General features: G+C 43.6%; 1 protein-coding gene across 2 annotated transcripts in view; it reads right to left on the bottom strand.

Moving 5' to 3' along the window:
* Window positions 1–17,623, bottom strand: part of Grin2a (glutamate ionotropic receptor NMDA type subunit 2A) — a 412,474-nt gene that overhangs the window by 23,359 nt on the left and 371,492 nt on the right. For both annotated transcript variants that reach the window (XM_028778371.1, XM_028778372.1), the window contains one exon: window positions 13,507–13,694. In XM_028778371.1, the coding sequence (XP_028634204.1) occupies window positions 13,507–13,694 (188 nt within the window). The remainder of the gene's footprint in view (window positions 1–13,506; window positions 13,695–17,623) is intronic.

Here is a 17,623-nt window from a genome sequence, read left to right as displayed (position 1 = left end):
TATCTATCTATCTATCTATCTATCTATCTATCTATCTATCTATCTATCTCTAAAGAAATACAGAAAAAACAGTAAAGAGAAAACAGTAATGAACTTGAGAGGGAGCTGGGGAGACACAGAGGAGTTTGAGGGAGAAGAGGACACGGTAGAAACTATGTAAATGCTGTATTCATGTATAATATTTTCTATTTCCTTTTTAATCTACATTTTAAAATGGCTGAAAGGGGAAGGAAAATAGGGTACGGCTCATCTAGCTGAGTGGTGGAACACTTGCTTAAGATGAATGAGGTCCTGTGTTCAACCTCCAATGCAACCAACCAAACAACCAAGTCATGTTTCCTGAGTTAAGTATGAGTGTGTCACTTCACCCCAAATTAAAACAATTACTAGCAGATGATGTACACACATGGGAATGTTGAAAATCAGTAAACACAGAAATATCTGAATGTGTGTGTGTGTGTGTGTGTGTGTGTGTGTGACTAATAATTATTTAAAGAAATGTACTCTATGTACCAGGACCCAGTAGGCAACACACAAATTGGAAACAGCTGTGTGACATCTATCTGTCCACTTGTCTCTTATTGTCTTATATAAATAAGTGTTCCAGTGGTGTGGAGTGGAGGGATTAGAGTCCACTGCTTTCTGTCCTGTCAAGCTTGGACAAGGCTGAGACAGTGAGCTTGACTTACTGATGAGACAGTCACCCTCTCATTTTCCTCTTTGATGGTTCTCCTGACTGTTCCTAGTTTAAGTGATTGGCTGCTTGTCAGATCGTGCTTGATGCTGCTGACTTTCTTTGAATCCTGTTGTCTGTCAGACTGATAACAAATACTGAAATTCTGAAAACCAGAGGAAAATTTTCAGGAGAACCCACACAGATGCAAACTCCAAGAGTTTCAGAGCCGAGGGAGAGTCAGTGACCCTCCTGGATACTTACAGATTTTTATCCATTTCTTAAGTAAATACTGTTCCATTATTATTCCACGTATGTCTCTAGTTAAAATTAGGAGGGAGATAAACAAGTCTAATTTTCATGGTGCCATCTGGTCACAGGCCAATGAAGAAACCATTAAGGCCTCTATTGCTAACCTATGCTCAGAACTGACACATCTATTCTCTGAAAGTACTGTGTTTCTGAATAAATACTTTCCCCTGGGTACAGCTTTGGATCATAGTAAGGTTAAAGTGACTCAGTGGCTAAACCATTAAAATGATCACTTATCAACACTGTCTTTGAGTAGATGATAGATAGATGATAGATAGATAGATAGATAGATAGATAGATAGATGATAGATAGACAGACACAGGCAAGGCTGCTGTTTATATGTGAGCTTGTGTGCTTGCACACATCATCTGTATTGACTATGAACAACAATGAGATCTACATGAGGAAATCAGGCTCAGTCACACTGCTGTCCATCAGTAACGGCCCTGGGTATCGATTCTTGGGTGGCTTTTAATGAAACCAACATCCACACAGGTCAGAAAACTGAGTAGTCATGGCTTCTCTCAAAATCTGCTCTATGTCCATCAATCAATGGCTTAGTCGTCACCTCCATGTGGAGCTTCAGTCATACCTATGTTGTTTTTAACACCGTTATTATAGCCAATCAAGGAAAGGAAAGTCTTCAATGGCAGTTAAGATTCTCACGCCTATTTTGATGCTTTCTGAATGAGAAAACACAGCACTAAAGATGGATGCTTCCATCCATTCACACTCTGCCCTCACCCTCCTATGTTGTTTGCTGTGGTTGCTATGATGCTTGGAGGTCCAATGATGTCACTGTTCTCACTGTCACCGAGATCTCAGCATAAGTCATCAGGGCTCCTTCAGAGTAGGAAGACGAAGAAAAGGCAAGGCCAAGATTTGGCATCACGGACACCAGCTAAGTGATCTGTTGCATTTGCCAATCAGAGAAGATGTCTTCATAGGATAAAAGCTGTTATTCCAAAAAGTGGAATTTTGAGTATTGGGCATTTGAGCCAGCAGAGAGAAAAATGTAAAACAAAAAACCAAAACAAAAACAACAAACCTCAAGAAAGTGAAACTTAGATAGTTGAATCTAAAACAGTCTATTTGGACATATAAACACCCAAAGTCCATGTCACCCCCAGGGCTGAGGACTGAATCCAAGACCTCATGCATGCTAGGTAAGCACTCAACTTTTAAAATATATCCCTAGTCCTGTTTTGATTTTTATTTTGAGATAGTGTCTCAGTAAGTCACCCAAGCTGAATTTGAATATACACTGTAAGCTAAACAGCCCTTGAAATTTGCAATGGCCTCTCCTGAACAGCTGGTGTTATAGACATACACCACCATGTCCAGCTCCATCTTTATAAGAAAGGAAACAGAGCAGGAATGCTTAACCATCATATATGCATCACCGAGTTTCAAAGTTGCTGGTGTGCTTCACTGGATGAATAACTGGAAGGGAACATGAATCCGTGACTGGATGAGCAGTGTGTAAATACAAACGGAGTGTCTGCCAGGCATTTAGTCCTTGCTAACTTGATTTGAAAGTTCATGGTTTACACAGTTCAGCCAAAACTGTGATTCCAGCCTTTGAAGTCTCGATTTGATTAAAACACATTTAGCGAGCAACAATAACTTTCTAGAATGCTGAGGATTATGCCTTGCCGAGGATCTCTGCGGGGAACAAGCAATTCCCGCAACGGAAATGGGCCTTTTGAACCTGGAAGAGGCAGCTCTGTGCGCCTGTATCGCGGCCGAACATCTGACTTCTCTTAATTACATTCTGTCCTTGCTTCATTCCTTCTCATCTCTCGCTTCTGGGGCCTGAGTTCTCCCAAAACTGCTAAGCTTGAATGATCTTAAAAATTAGACTGTGTCTATTTCCAGGGTGGTGGGGTCTGAAGCAGGAACATGCCTCCTCTACGATGAAAACATAGAATCGGAACATAGGTCCCTTTCTCATCCACACCCTCCCCTGCTGCTGACTTAGTCCCTAGAACACCTGCCATTCCATCAGTGCAAGATGAAAGTGGACTGAGCCTGAGGTCTAACTGCTCTGTGTTCAAATTACACTCTCAACCATTTCCAGGCAAGACAACATGCCTTCTAAGCCACGAGTGGCCTGTGGGGGTTATAGCAGCTATCTATCACAAGACCGTTAAAGCCGAGACCCTGGGAAGCTCTCGCAAAGGCGCCACCCTCAGATCTGCTGGTAGAAGCGGATGGTTTGGAACACCTTATTTAACCTGCTCATTCCTCCGTTGTGAGGACTCAGCAAGCTGGTGCATATAAGGCTTAGATGAATGTGTGGCACACAGTGATACCTCCGTGGCTGTTAGTTACTGTGAATCCACTAGATACTAAGGATCATGGTAACAGGTAAGCCCCCTCAGTGTGAAGAAGAAGAGGCGCTTGCATTCTCTGTACCTCTTGCCCTCCAGTCCTGACTCCATCCTTTTGCACATATCTCTTTAAATAGACTGAGACTGTGGGTTGCTGTTGAGTCATCTGAAGACATGGGGACCTGTGTCAGGAAGGACTACTGGCAGGGGAAGCCAGAGGGACACAGATCACATCTCATAGGCAAGAGTGAATCAGCCCAGGGTCTATGTGGAGAGCCAGCATGGGGTTGGGAATCCACACAGCTATTGCTCATTTGGACAAAGAGAGCCTACTTTGTGGATGCTTGGCCTAAAAATTACATAAAGTAGGCACTCAGCAAACCTTTATCCAGTCCCTCCTCCCTGCTGCTCCCTCTCCTTGTTCTGCCTTTTCCTTTCCGTCTCCCTTTTCCATCCCTCCTCCCCCTCCTCTCTTCTGACCTCACAGTCTCCCTCCCCTTTCTTTTTCTCCATCATGACACTGTGTTCTCTCCCCTACCCACTCATCTGGCCCCTCTTTCTCCTCTTTCTGGCCTCTCTTTAACAAGACTGGTTGTTCTATAGTTTCTGACCTTCTCAGCCCTTCGTTTCCTGGGCTCTCTGGTAAGTCACTTTAGTATGGAGAAGAAGTTCTAGGATCGTCTGCACCGCTTCACCCTCTGTCCATCACTTTGGGCTTCCTTTGCATGTACCTCCTTAAGTGGGCTTAGGCTCTAAACAACCCACTGAAGCTGCTGGCCTTGTTCTTGTAGTGTGAGGAGTACTGCAGCTCACACTTAACACACAGATGGGCTTGCCATCCAATAGATCTCCACTTGTATGAAGTGGCCGGACTTGACCATGGACACTTCCTAACCTGATCAGAGCCCAGAGGAAGCACAAGTCCCAGCATTATGACTGGTTGCACAGATCAAAGTCTCCCTGCCCCTCTCCTCTAGGCTCTGAATTAAGGAGATTGCACGGGTCCTATAACCCAGAACCCAGCCTTGATCTTATGAACATGGAGGGACACACATGTTCTTACTGATGTAGCTGCCAGTTTAGGTTGGAACTCTCAGATCCCTGTCCAAAGTTAGAAAATTTTTGAAATAAGTCTTGGTTGATACAATATACTAGATGCTTGCATATGTGCCTGCACACACACAGGAATTATGAAGGAAACATTTGCGTGTCTTTATTCTTAGGGACCACAGAAATGAATTCAGCAGAGAACACAGTGGGTGTTCGACCCAGTTTAGCAGAAAGTCTGTCTGAACTGAAGCTGTGGATATCACTCCCAGTTCTTGCTCTGACGATGCCACTGCCAGTGAACAGAACCGTAAGTCAGAGAGGCAAAAACAGAATTGGAAGGTGGGTACTGCAGCTTGATATTATGAACCCCTCCGTGGAACAGGGACTGGGGTGAGAGGTTGTGAGAGGTTTGCACAGGAGCCATGAAGGGAAATGAGTAGGACTGATTTATAACAGTAACAGAGGAAGAAGGGGGCAGGAGAAGGTAGGCTCATGTGTGTGCTTGAAGGCTCAGTGTGGGCCTGCCTATTGCCCCATTAGTGACACCTTCCCTGAGAAGAGCCAGACGGCACTCTGTCCACATGTCTCTTCTATCTGCTCACACTGTGCCGTGAGGCAGGAGGGAGCTGAGGAATGACACACTGCTTTCTACTGCTGGTTTTACTATTCTAACTGGGTTGTTGGCTGTGGCAAACTGCAATGCCAAATGTGTTCCTTTCCCCTGGCTTGTATCACAGACATCAACTTTTCTTCCAAAGTAATAAGGTGAGGGGTCACTATGTGGTTTCTTTTCCCCATGTTTTGTTTGGCTCATATCATACAGGAAATTCTCCTTTTTAGTCTAAAATCTGCCTTTCCATCACACATTGTGCCATGAAGTCACACCTTGCCTTTCCTGGCTTCAGGGGCCCAGGTTTGACAACAATTGACAACCCATTTTAGTTCTAAAAGCCAGGGAATGATTTGCCTTGCGAATTCTGTTCATCAAGAAATTGCATTGAAAAGATGAAATAAACCAAGGATATTTGCCATTATTGTGCACGGATTAAACAAAGGAAGACTGGTCCTCTCTTACAGTGCATGTAGAGGTTCCAGAAGACTGCGACATTGGACTATGGTCTGTGATTACCTCCCCATATCTCTCCCCTTACAGGTACTGGTTATGGTCTGAATAACAGATGTTCATAAGCTCAGGTGCTTGAAACTTGGTCCCTAGCTGCTGGCCTCATGGCGGGCAGTTGTAGATCCTTTAGGAGTGAGGCCCAGGTGAAGGAAGTAGGCTAGTTTAACATCTAACAATTTTAAAACAGTTCTGACTTAAATATAAGAAAGCTGGGACTGAGAGACATTAGTTTGCTCACAGTTGCATGGCTTGGAGAGTTTTTCAGCCAAGCTCAGCATCTGCCTTCAGCCTTTTCTGCTTCCCAGGAGACTCAGATGAGAACAAGTTGGCACACATCCTCTTGCCAAGGAACTGCCTGCCACCAGGCTGCCCTGCCCTGATGGATCATCTCTTCTTAAACCACAATCCAAAGTAAGTCTTCTGGGATGTAGTTTGTTATCAGATATTGATCATAAGAACTGTGAATAATATGGTGATCTAATTTCTTTCCTTTATAAAAGAACATTGATCAGAGAAGATATCTAGTATCTGATATACACATATCCGCCATATTGCCAATTCACTGAATGAAGTTAAATCAAGCACCTGATGTAGAGAGGTCATCTGTGAGTTTAGGTGGAAGAAGGGAAGCATAAAAAACACGGGCATAAATGTTGTCCACCCTCAAGGGACCCAGAATCAGATATCTTCAGAGGGCTGGAGAACACAAAGAGGCTCCAAACAAGAACACATCAAGGGTACTCCAGGTATCAGGCTAGTTTTGCTGAGATCATCCTATGTGCATAAATGCATGAGTGTGTGCATTTGTCTGTGTGTGTGTGAGTGTGTGTGTGTATGTGTGTATGTGTGAGTATAAGCATGTGTATATGCATGTATGTGTGTGTGCATGTATGGGTATGTGTATATATGTGCATGTGCATACATGTGTATGTATGTGTGTATACATGTCACAAGAGCCACTGATCCCCCTATGTCTAGCCTCCACCCCAACACTTGGGTTACAAGTTTAAGTGGGACCTCACCAAGCCATTGATGTGGGTGCTGCATGATAGCCCAGGGCCTCATGCTTGTACAGCAGCCACTCTTGTCACAGCCTCACCCCACCCCCAGCCCCTAATTCTTAAAGCGTAGACCTTTATTGCTGCAAACGTCCCCTCTAGACTGCTTTGGCTGTCTCCATGGATTCTGGTAAATGGTGGTTTTTATTTGTCTTAAATAAAGGGACTTAACAATTGTCCTTTTAAACATGGTTGTTGACTCATTGATTGAATTAGTTTATACTTGTTTAAACTTTCAACCTTTAAACAACTCTGATTTAAAGATGAGAAAAATTGGAAATAAAAAATTAATTTACCTAGAGTCCAGGGCTGGTAAATTACAGAGCCTTCATTTCCTCTCTTTTGCTTTGTAAGCAAAGCACTGCCAAGTCCCACAGGACGCTGTGAGCTTGGAGCTCAGCAAGTCAAAAGGCAAGGTACCTGTCTTTAAGGGAGTCTATGGGGGAGCAGGAGGCTGAAGGACGAACTGCATCAAATCTAGAAACGGAATCAGAAGAGGGGAAAGAGATCTCCATCTGTCTGTTGAGGCAGCATCAAAGGGGCTGTGCTTACGTACAATTCCAAATGACAGCATTTCAGATGTCAGGAGTGACGGGGTGTGGAGGATATTCAGGGACTGCCTTAGCCCACATACCCATGTCCTTCTCAGCGAGCTAAAGCAACAGCCTGCAAAGACCTTGCGTGTATTCCTCAGAGTGGAAGCATGTGTGGTCATTACCAGCCACACGGCAGGGTGGCCAACTCCACCCAAGGAAATTAAGCTTGGAAGTTGGATGGGGGCAGTGTGGAGGATATTAGCAGCTCATCTGGTGGCCCACAGCAATTTATGAAAATCCTAATTAGCTACAAAAAGAACATCTCCAGTTACAGGAACACTCTGCACTCTGGCTGGCAGCAGGGAGTCCCTTGCTGTCAAAAGCACTGCCCCCATGTCCTTCAAAGGAAGAATAGCAGCAAACAAGAAGAGGGCTGTCCGCCCTGAATCCCCCACAAGCAGGAAGTGGTCCTTGCAGTCCTCTCCACTCTATGGTCACCTCACTTCAAGAGTTGTGGGCATCCATATGCTGGGTTAGTGTTCCCCAAAACTGTAAGGCTGGATTGCAGTAGAGTTTCTTGCTAATACAGAATATAACTGTGGTCCCCTCAACTCACATGCAATATGGATGAACCTTTAAAACAATTACCGCAAAGCTGCCAAACAAAAGTCTGGGAATTTGGACCATCCATCTAAGTGGGAACTGAACTTAAATCCTCTGCAAGAGCAGCCTTAGCCACTGAGTAATCTCTCCAGTTTGGACAGGATGTTTTAAAGAAACTAGATCATGAAGGGACAATTAAACTTGGTTGAGTTTTTACATCTATAAAAATCTATACAAGGTGTTGGCCAGGGCATCACTACTTGGGAGATGATTAAAAATGCTGACTCTCACTCAGGCCTTCTCAAATGAAATCTTTGCTTTAAATGAGACTTCGGGATAATCCCTTTTCAATGAAGTCTGAGCCTCATTTTCCTATACTGCAAAGGTATAGGCAAGATCCACTCCAGAACATTCTTTTTTTTCCCTCCAGAGCATTCTAGAGTTATTAGTCTACATATGATGTACTCGGCATGATACTGGATCATTCACTAGACCCTAGTGACTAGGGGCTTAAATAGCAGCTTTCTCCTATATTCTGAGCACCATTTGCTTTTAAATAATATATATTCTCACTCCCTTGATGCCCATTTTCTCCTTGGCTGTGCTGAGAGTGGAACCCAGGGTCTTGTGGATCTCAGTCAGTGTGTTCCTGCTGTGCTGCACCCTAAGCCTTGCCTCAGACTTACCATCTTCTTCCTCAGTGTCCTCAGTGCTGAAATTTCAGGTATGTGTCAATGGGTTTGACCTCTCAAGGTCTTTTTTTTACTGGCCTTGGCATACCCTGGGGTTTTGACCTCTGTAATATTCCTTTGTCCCTCCAAATCCCAGAATTATGATGAAAATCACAAACCTCATGAGCTGTATAAACACTAAGATGTCTCTGTTCACCTCCACTTTGAAGCTAGAAACACCATTCTTCATGTGCCCTGGCTGTCATGTGCTCTCAGTGAACCTTGATGCTCAATTACGTCATCTTTCAGGAATTTACCATGTGCCACAGAAACTTACTAGATACTGGGTTGGTACTGAGGCTCTATGAATTCTGGTCTGTTCTCTTTTTCTAAGATCTCACTGCTTCACGATTCTTTATGAATTACTCTTCCCACACATTCTCATTAAAATCTAGTGTGTCATAGGCATTGGTTGAATCTTTTATGCATCCACGATAGCTCATAAAGTTGCATGTGTGTATAGTCTACATATTTTATAAAGCATTCATAGATGGATTATTATAAACATGTTTCAATTTTAAGTTTACATATTTTAAATTTATACATAGTTGCCACCTGTAAGCATTTTGAAGAAATAAGACAAGACAATTATGCCGGTGTCTTGGATCATCAGGGGGTGTTCCACCATAAGAGTCCAGTATCGGTACTGATGGGACCAAGGGCACTTGTGCGCTTTCTGACATAGGAACTAAAGACCCTGTGGTATACCCTGCTGTCTCAAAGGGGACATGGAGACACAAGAGAAGGCAAGCAAGGTCCTCCTGAGGTTTTGTGCATCTCTAGACATAGAAATGCCCATTTTCCTAGGGAAGTGACTGGTAGATTTCACAACATCCTCCTATAACCAAACACTTCATTCAGAGGTTATATTTACACAGCCAGTTAGAAATTTTTTTTATACTTTTGACACTCATTAGACTCATAATCGTCCGCTGGAGCTGCTCTATAACAGGAGATAAACACTCCATTCTAAAGGATGAGTAATAATTAGGTACTGCTTGGCACTGTGCTCTTTGCAGGTCTAATTTTAGAGCATAATTAATCCTGCTGAAACTGCATAAGATAAGTGAAATATTTATGCAGCTGTGCTAATTCATGTATTTACTCCTAGAGAGACATTCAGAATTGGACACAGCTTTCTGGGAAGATTATCTTAAGATGCCCCCCGGAGCAACGTCATTTTCTCTCCTATGTCATTGCTTCCAGATGGCCTCTGAGGATGAAGCCGAAGGAACAGATTTCCAGACTCCAGCAGTGCGGCTGGGAAAGTGATGAGCTAGGATGTAAAATATCTATAAGAACTCGATGCTCTATACGTAAGAACCTTGAAATGCTGCAGGGACTATGGTTCCCATTTAGCACTGCAAGGTTGTTCCTGGGATGTAACAATGGTTATGGCTAATGTATCACTGACTTAGCTACATGAAGATCATACATAGATGATGCAATTAAAGTTATGACAGTGACAGTGAGGGTGATAACGCTGTTGAGGATGACACTATGTTGATGGTAGTGAAGACGGTAATGGGAGGAATGGTGGTGACGGGGACACTGGTGGTTGGTGATGCTAACAGTTTTGTTGAAGGTGGTGATGATGATAGTGCTAAAAAAAAGAATATTCTGTGGCATTTGTGACCATGATGATTATCATGAAGATGGCAATGACGGTTATTTTAATGCTGATAAAGAGCAGGGAGGTGGCCCCTTACATTTTGGAGTCATTATTACACTGAAAGTTCTGTGCTAAGCTCTTTCCATGTGCCCTTCTGTTTCATTCTTCATTCTTACCATGCAAACACACCTGGACCCATACACAAGTGAGTAACAGAGACCAAGAGAGGTGGTGCCACAGAAGGGTTTGAAAGAAGAGCACACACTGAGTTAGTTCAGATGTGCACCGAATTGCTTCTTCCTGGGGTGCCTATTAAAATCAAGCGTCTGATCGATCAACGTTGCCAGACACCTTAGAAAAATAAAACGAATGAGAGTTTTGCCCATCTGAATCCATTCTAGATAAAATTCCTCACAGTAGAGATACCATCAGTTATCGGCAAGGGGTGCCACGAGCCCCTTGAACGTCAGTTTCCGTCTTTGTAGAATAGGAATGAACAGGTGAATCTGAAAATAAACGAAAGAATGCATGTAGTACACCGGGCATGCTGATTGACATGCCATGTTTGCTGAAGATGTCAGTGGCTTCATAACAGATGCTACAAGAGTAGCAACGGTGAACAGGGCTAGAGCTAAACCTTGCTCATTTGACAGATACCTACCACATTTAAACACTTCCTGTCAAGTGAAACAGACCCTGACACCAAGCATTCATTCATAAGTGTGTGTATGAATGAAACCACTCAAACCATCATCCACCAACTGCTCATCAGGCCCGTGCTTCCCTGTGATTTGTGCTGGAAGTAAAGACCTATTAGCTGACTAGGTTAGCCTGTGAAGAGAGGTGAAAAACTGTCGCCAAATTCTAGTATCTTCACTGTGCTCATTCCTCCTGTCCCTTCTCCTCCCATAAAAGAATGTATGCCCAATATGTCAGGCTTGGAATTTGCTGTCTGACTTGTTTTGGAGAGGAAAATATTAGAAGAAAGCCATGGGACCAAGAAGAAACTTTATATGTCCATGTAAAGCCAAGTGCTTCATTTGTGCATCTGAGAAGACCTTCATCCAGGCCCAGCAATGGACTGCCTAAGACCCACAGCCAGCGTGCATGTGGCAGAGGTGGTACACTTGACTCATTGACCTGTGGCAGGAATCATCTCCATCAAACTCATCCAGGCCTGAACCCAGGCTTGCCCACTCCATCTGTACTCCCATCAGGAGAGCAGAGGCACATTGCTGTATGCCTGTGGGATTTCACAGCAACAGCTGACCAACATAGCCACAAATCCTAGTTACATAGCACAGAACATGACCAGTGATCCGAGGAAGAAACAAATGCCCTACAGGGAATCCTGAGTCTCAGATATCCTTATTTGAGAGGTAAATATAGAATCCATTTAGAATTTGATGGCACTGTAAAAATTAAGGATTTAATTCTATGACCTGAGGAAAAAGGAAAGCTACAGAGGGGTTCTAAACTTCATTCAAATCCACACCAACCTGCCATAACCTTTGCTCATTTCCATATCAAGTTTGGCTACAATGGTTGTCATATTTTACCCTCTTGGCTGTACTTAGCATAGCTCGGTCTGCAATGTTTCTGATGATAACCTCCATCCATTTTGAGTGTCCTATGGCCTCCCTTTTGTGTATCACACTGAGCAATTCCTAATACTAGCCTGATCTCTACACTGACATTCTACTGTCTTTGTGTTAGTGCTCCCCCATAGAAACTGTTGCTCACAGGACAGGACTTTAGAAGGCATCTCATCATGCTAAGGGATGGGCTGAGGTTACCAGGTGTTGTGGTGTGCATGTGAAATTCGTAAAATGCACAGAGTAGCTTCATGTATTCCAACCCATGTGGTTGCTATCTGGTAGCACTGTTAGGGAAGGTTATGGATCTTTTAGGACATAGAATTTTGCTGCATGAAGCGGATCACTAGAGCAAGTCTGGAGGTTTTATAGCCAAGCCCAACTTGTGATTCACTGTTTGCTTCCTAAGTGTACCTGCAATGTGACTGTCCTCACAATCCTAGTATGATGGGCCTTAAGCTTCCTATAGTCTGGTATTTCTTCACAGCAGTAGGAAAAGTCACTAAGATACCAGTTACAGAGTGGAGAAAGGCAGACAGGAGGAAAGACAGTACCTGTTTGGCAGTACGGATCACAACTGCCCCAGTTGGTTCCATTAGGTTGTAAATCCTGTGAGAGGAGGAACTGTGGGTAGTTTGCATGTTGGGCAGCAGAGGAGGGGAATGTGTGTGGACACTAGGCATTTTTCCTTTCCTAAAGACTTCCTCTTATCTCCACAAGATAGTGAGAACCACCATGTTAGTGGAGGCTGATTTGCCCTCGCTGTTGATAGGTCCAAAAAAGTCTTTCCTTAGTCCAAAATCCTTGAGGAATGCTTCTATAATTTGGAATTTAGGGAACACACATCAGGACTTAGATTCTGTGTTGGTTCATCCTAACAGTTAACTTGACACAACCTAGAATCAGCAATAAAGTGAGTTTCAACTGAAGAATCATCTTGATCATGTTATTCTGTGGGAATGACTGTGTGGGGTTGTTGTGGCTGTTAATTAAGGCAGACAGATTCACCCGTAATGTGAATAGTGCTATTTTATCAATACAGTCCTGAGCTATGTAAAAGGGAGAAGCCTTGTTGGAGCATAAGCAACCAGTAAGCCAGGATGGGCTATTCTCTCTTTGTTCCTGTGTGATGGAGCTAGCTGCTTTAGCTACTGCTTGGTTCCTCCAATGATGAACTGTAATGTGGAATCATAAGGCAAAGAAGCGCTTTCCTCTTTGATCTTGGTCATGATGTTTTATCCCAGAAATAGAAATGAAGCTAGAGTATCTTAGCTTCGATCTTAAATGCCTCAAGCCCAAAACTCTTACCTTGAATGCTTGGATCCCAGTGCAATTGTGTTCTGAGATAAAGATTCTGGGAGGTGTTTGGATCATGATAGCTTATCAACTCATTTATGAATTCATAAGTCATCGGGCTACTGGAAGATGTTGGAAATTTTAAAAATGTGAGGCCTGTTGGAAGAAGTGGGTCATAGGAGACATGCCCTTGAAGGCTGAACATTGTCCTAACCCCCATTGCCACATCTTGGTCATCATAGGCTCAGTAGTCCCCCTCCCACAAATTTAAGCTTTCTTCACAATGTACTGCTCCACCACAGGCCTGAAAGCAACTGGATCACAGAGGGAAACCACAAGACAAAATAACCTTTTTCTCCTTTAAGTTGCTTATCCTGGGTTTCTTTGTCATAGTGATGAAAAGCTGACTCACACACAGCCCAGTTATATAATGCCACCAGCAAATGTTCTGAACGTAGCCTACCTTTGGGGGTCACACAATTCTGCATTCTAAAGTACAAGAGGAATGGCCTGGATATTTTAAGGAATCTATTGACATCCTTTATCCTGAGCCTTACCTTGTCAACTACAAGGTTCTACTTACCATCACCAACAAACTGGAGCAGAGCGAGGTCAATCTGCCTCTTCCAGGGTGAGCCCTTCTGCAGAGCAATTCCATAGCCCGTGGTGGCAAAGATGTACCCACTCCCAATGGTCACCAGTTTACAGCCTTCATCCCTCCCTGCCTTGTAGTTCAAGACAGCTGCGTCATAGATGAAAGCGTCCAACTTCCTGAAATGACAAGACACCAGGGAGTCATGGGGTGGCCAGGTGCCATTTCAAGGCCCTGCTCTCCCAGCCAGCTCCAGCACCCCACACAGTGGAGATGGTGACTCATGGTTGCTCCAGCCCCTTGTCATAAAAGGATCTATTTTTAATGAGGAGATAAAAGCCAGAACCTTTCCTTTCCAACTTACAAGAGGCAGCTAAATTAAGACACGAAGAATCCATATACCCAAGTGAGTAAACAGTCAGGTTTTTTGTTTGCTAAGTGTTTGTCCTTAACACCTCCCAGCAGTGGGGATATGGTGGCCTGGTTAAAAGGTTTGCCTCAGAACACAAGCCACTAAAGGACAGTAGAATGAGGCAGTCACATGCAAGCAGTAAAGAGGAATTCATCAGGAATAATGCCTTTTTGTTTTAAAGACTTACATAAATACACTTGCTGTTTACATTACAAAATCATTACACAGTAACATTTTAAAGCCCAAATAATATAGAAAGGTATTAAAATATGATTAAAATTCAAATTATGTAAGTGAATAAATAAGTGCTATAAATTTCATAACCCATAATCTGTAACTATGATTTGACCTCTATGAGTATATGGATGGATAGTCTTCTGAGGCTTGTATGCATACACACACACATACACACACATTCACATGTACACATATATACAACAGGGGCTAGGAAAAGTTTTCATATAAAAACCAATTGCATAGTTTAGGTTTTGTGAGCCATATGTTCTTGAGCGCAACTGTAACTTTGCTGTGGCGGGGTGTTATGGATTAATTATCCCTTTATCATTAAAAAAATTAGTGTTGAAGTCCCTACCCTCAGTATGTGGTCTGTTTGGAAATAAAGTCATTGTGGATATAACCGGTTAAGATGAAGTCATACTAGATAGAGCCCTATGCCAATATGATTGATGCCCTTATCAAAAGAGACAATGTCAGCACACACACACACACACACACACACACACACCACTAACACATGTGGGAGATATATGGTATGTAAAGAGTTGAATTGTATAGCTAGGAGCTTGTGAACAATGAGACCCCCTAAGGCAAACCTTTTTTCCCACCCTCGGAGGCAGCAAATCCCTGCCACACCTTGATACCAGACTCTGAACCTCCTTAATTCTAGGGCAGCAAATTTCTATTGTTTCTATTTGTAAAATCAGGCTGCTTCATGAGGGTATCCTCAAGAAACCACAGAGTTCCCTAAGAATCTGACATTAGAGCACGAACCAGCTGCTTTCTGTTCCAGTAAAGCATCTTTACAAGGCGTGGTTGCCCACCCGCTGTACTTTCCTCACCTTTATTTCATCCTCCAAATGGATCACACCAAATCACTTCACCAATTGCTTTCTTTGCTCATTTCACCCATACCAAGCATATCTCCATGTCAAATAAACAGTGTTTTCTTCTTTTCTGATAAGTTGAATTTTTTTTTTGCAATATTGCATCTATACTTTGAGGTGCTTTGAGAATTTTTGCACATGGCCACAACTTTGGAATCAATCACTTCCTGTGTCACAGCCCTGTGTGACACTCCACACCCACCTTTTCCCAACAGAAAGCATCTTTGAGTCTTGTGGTCTTGTGAATGACATGGCTGAACCCAGTCATTACCTAGAACCCTACTAGTGAGTATAAACATAATTTCAAAAACCTGTTGTTATCTGAAAGGGCCAAAACTGTAACCCCTGAAGCACAAGAATGAATGTGTCCACTCTAAAACAGGCATGAGAACTGCACCAGAGATCACACGGCTTCCCTCTGCAGTCTTCACTCCATTGCCTTTCTTTAACAAGGAGATATAAAACATTGTTGCAAAGAAAAACAAAAGTGGCAGGAGAGATCTGTGGAGGCAGCTGCTGGAAGACTCCCTGTGGGGGCACAACTCTCCCTGTGGGTCAACTTGAAAGCTTTATAGGTGTGTTCATCCTTTCCTCCCCTCCCCGTGTCACCCACCCCACCCCCCACCCCATGCTCATGAAAGCAGCCCCAATCAAATGCAGTGGGTCACAGAAAAGAACATAAAAATAGGAGGGGGATTTGCTAGGAAGAAGAAGGGATTCAGGAGAGGAAGGGGGATAAGAGATGATAATGGGGGATACAGTTAAATTGAGTATAATGAAAGAGTAAATTAAAAATAAAGGAAAAAAGAAAAGGTTTCGAGCCATTCATAGCATAGTGCCAGAGCACTGGATTAGTCGACAGGACATATTTGAGTCCTAGGCTGGGCTTGGATGAAGCCATGGCCACTTCTTCCTTTTGGATAGCAGGCTCCTCAGCTGTGAGGTGAGGGGGCTATGGTGTTCTACTGAGATTCTGAGACATTCTAGTATTCTGTAAGCTGAGGGTCACTTCCTGTGACTATCAAAGGGGAATCTGACATGGGGTACTGTATCTGTGGTATTTCTTCTCTTTGATGAAGCCGAGGTACTTACAATGTCAATACTTCACATACCACGGTTGCCATGGAGATGCTGTGAACTCTTGGTTTTATAAAGCAAACTCTCTCAGTTCCTCAAGAAATAAGCATACGCTTACATCTACAGACTTACATGTATGCAAACTAGTCCAGGCTTTGCCTGTCTATCACTATCCTTGGCATCTGAAGTCTTACTTCACCCCCAGCCCCATATAATACAATATTGGGCTGGAAACCGAAAGGCAAGCCTGGCCATCATGCACGAGTCGTCCAACGGCAGCTCCAGGTGGTATTGTTAGGGTATTGGACATTGGTATTGCGGATTCTGCACATTGGTACCATACTTCAAGACAAATGTCTTGCTGAGCAACAGCCAGAAAGGAAAAGGGCAAGGCATTCTATGACAGAGACACGGTTGGTCCTGACAGAAAGCATTCGCTCACTGGTGGGAGGGGTCAGAGGAGAATGACCTCAGGGTTGCAGCTATAGGGAGTCACAGACGGGAACCTGTTCTTGCCGAACCAACTCTCTGTGTTCCTGGGGTCACAGCAGGACATAAGTAACCTTAACATGTGAAACTGAGGCTGCATGAAATCAATTTTTCTCTCTCACATACACCAGTGACTTGAGAGCACTGGGGTCTAGGTACAAATGGACACAGATACATGCCTGTTCAAAATAATATCCATGGCTCAGTGGGTAAGAACACTTTCCATACAAGCAAAAGGACCGGAGTTCAAATCCCCATACCACATTTAAAAAAAAAAAAGTATGTTCATGCATGTGCCTGCAACCTGAGCACTGTGAAAAGAAGAGACAGGGGGATCACTGAGGCCTGTTGACTGCCAGCCTAGCTCCAGGCTCAGAGGAACATGCTGTCTCAAGGGAATACAGTGGGATGTAATAAATGTTCTTCTCTGACAGGTGCACATGCATGTACACACACAGCATGCACTCGCGCATGCGCGTGCGCACACACACACACACACACACACACACGTGCAAACACCACACAGTACACCATATACAGACACCACACATATTCTTGAATACGGCAAACAAAATCAAACTCAGGGCTGTTGTCTGCACATAGCACTTGTCATAGATCAGTCGCATTGAGACGTCACAGTCACCCAGGAGACAAACAACATCATTTCTGTTGTGATTTCTATTTGTCTACAGGCATGCAAGCTTCTGGAAACCTAAGGCAGTCTTGGGTGCAATGGTGGAATTCCATATTCTGCACCCTAGCACTCTCTGCACCAGCCCTGTCCACAAGAGCTTTCTGCAGCAATGCAAATGTCCTGCTTCTACAGTCTCTTGTGCGCAGTGGCCTTTGAACTGTAATTAATGCAGCCCACCAAGGAAGTGAGTTTATAATTTCATTGAACTGCATTGATACAGATACTAATAAAAATGGCTGAATGTGGCTGAGAGCCACAGTAATGGACACCATCCCCCAGTGTCTATTATCCTGTCAGAGATAAGAGGAAGGC

This window comes from Grammomys surdaster, unplaced genomic scaffold (genome assembly GCF_004785775.1).
Source record: "Grammomys surdaster isolate TR1022 unplaced genomic scaffold, NIH_TR_1.0 334, whole genome shotgun sequence".
Classification (NCBI taxonomy): domain Eukaryota; kingdom Metazoa; phylum Chordata; class Mammalia; order Rodentia; family Muridae; genus Grammomys; species Grammomys surdaster.
Note: the sequence above shows the minus strand (reverse complement) of the source record. Positions and strands in the feature narration are given on the sequence as shown.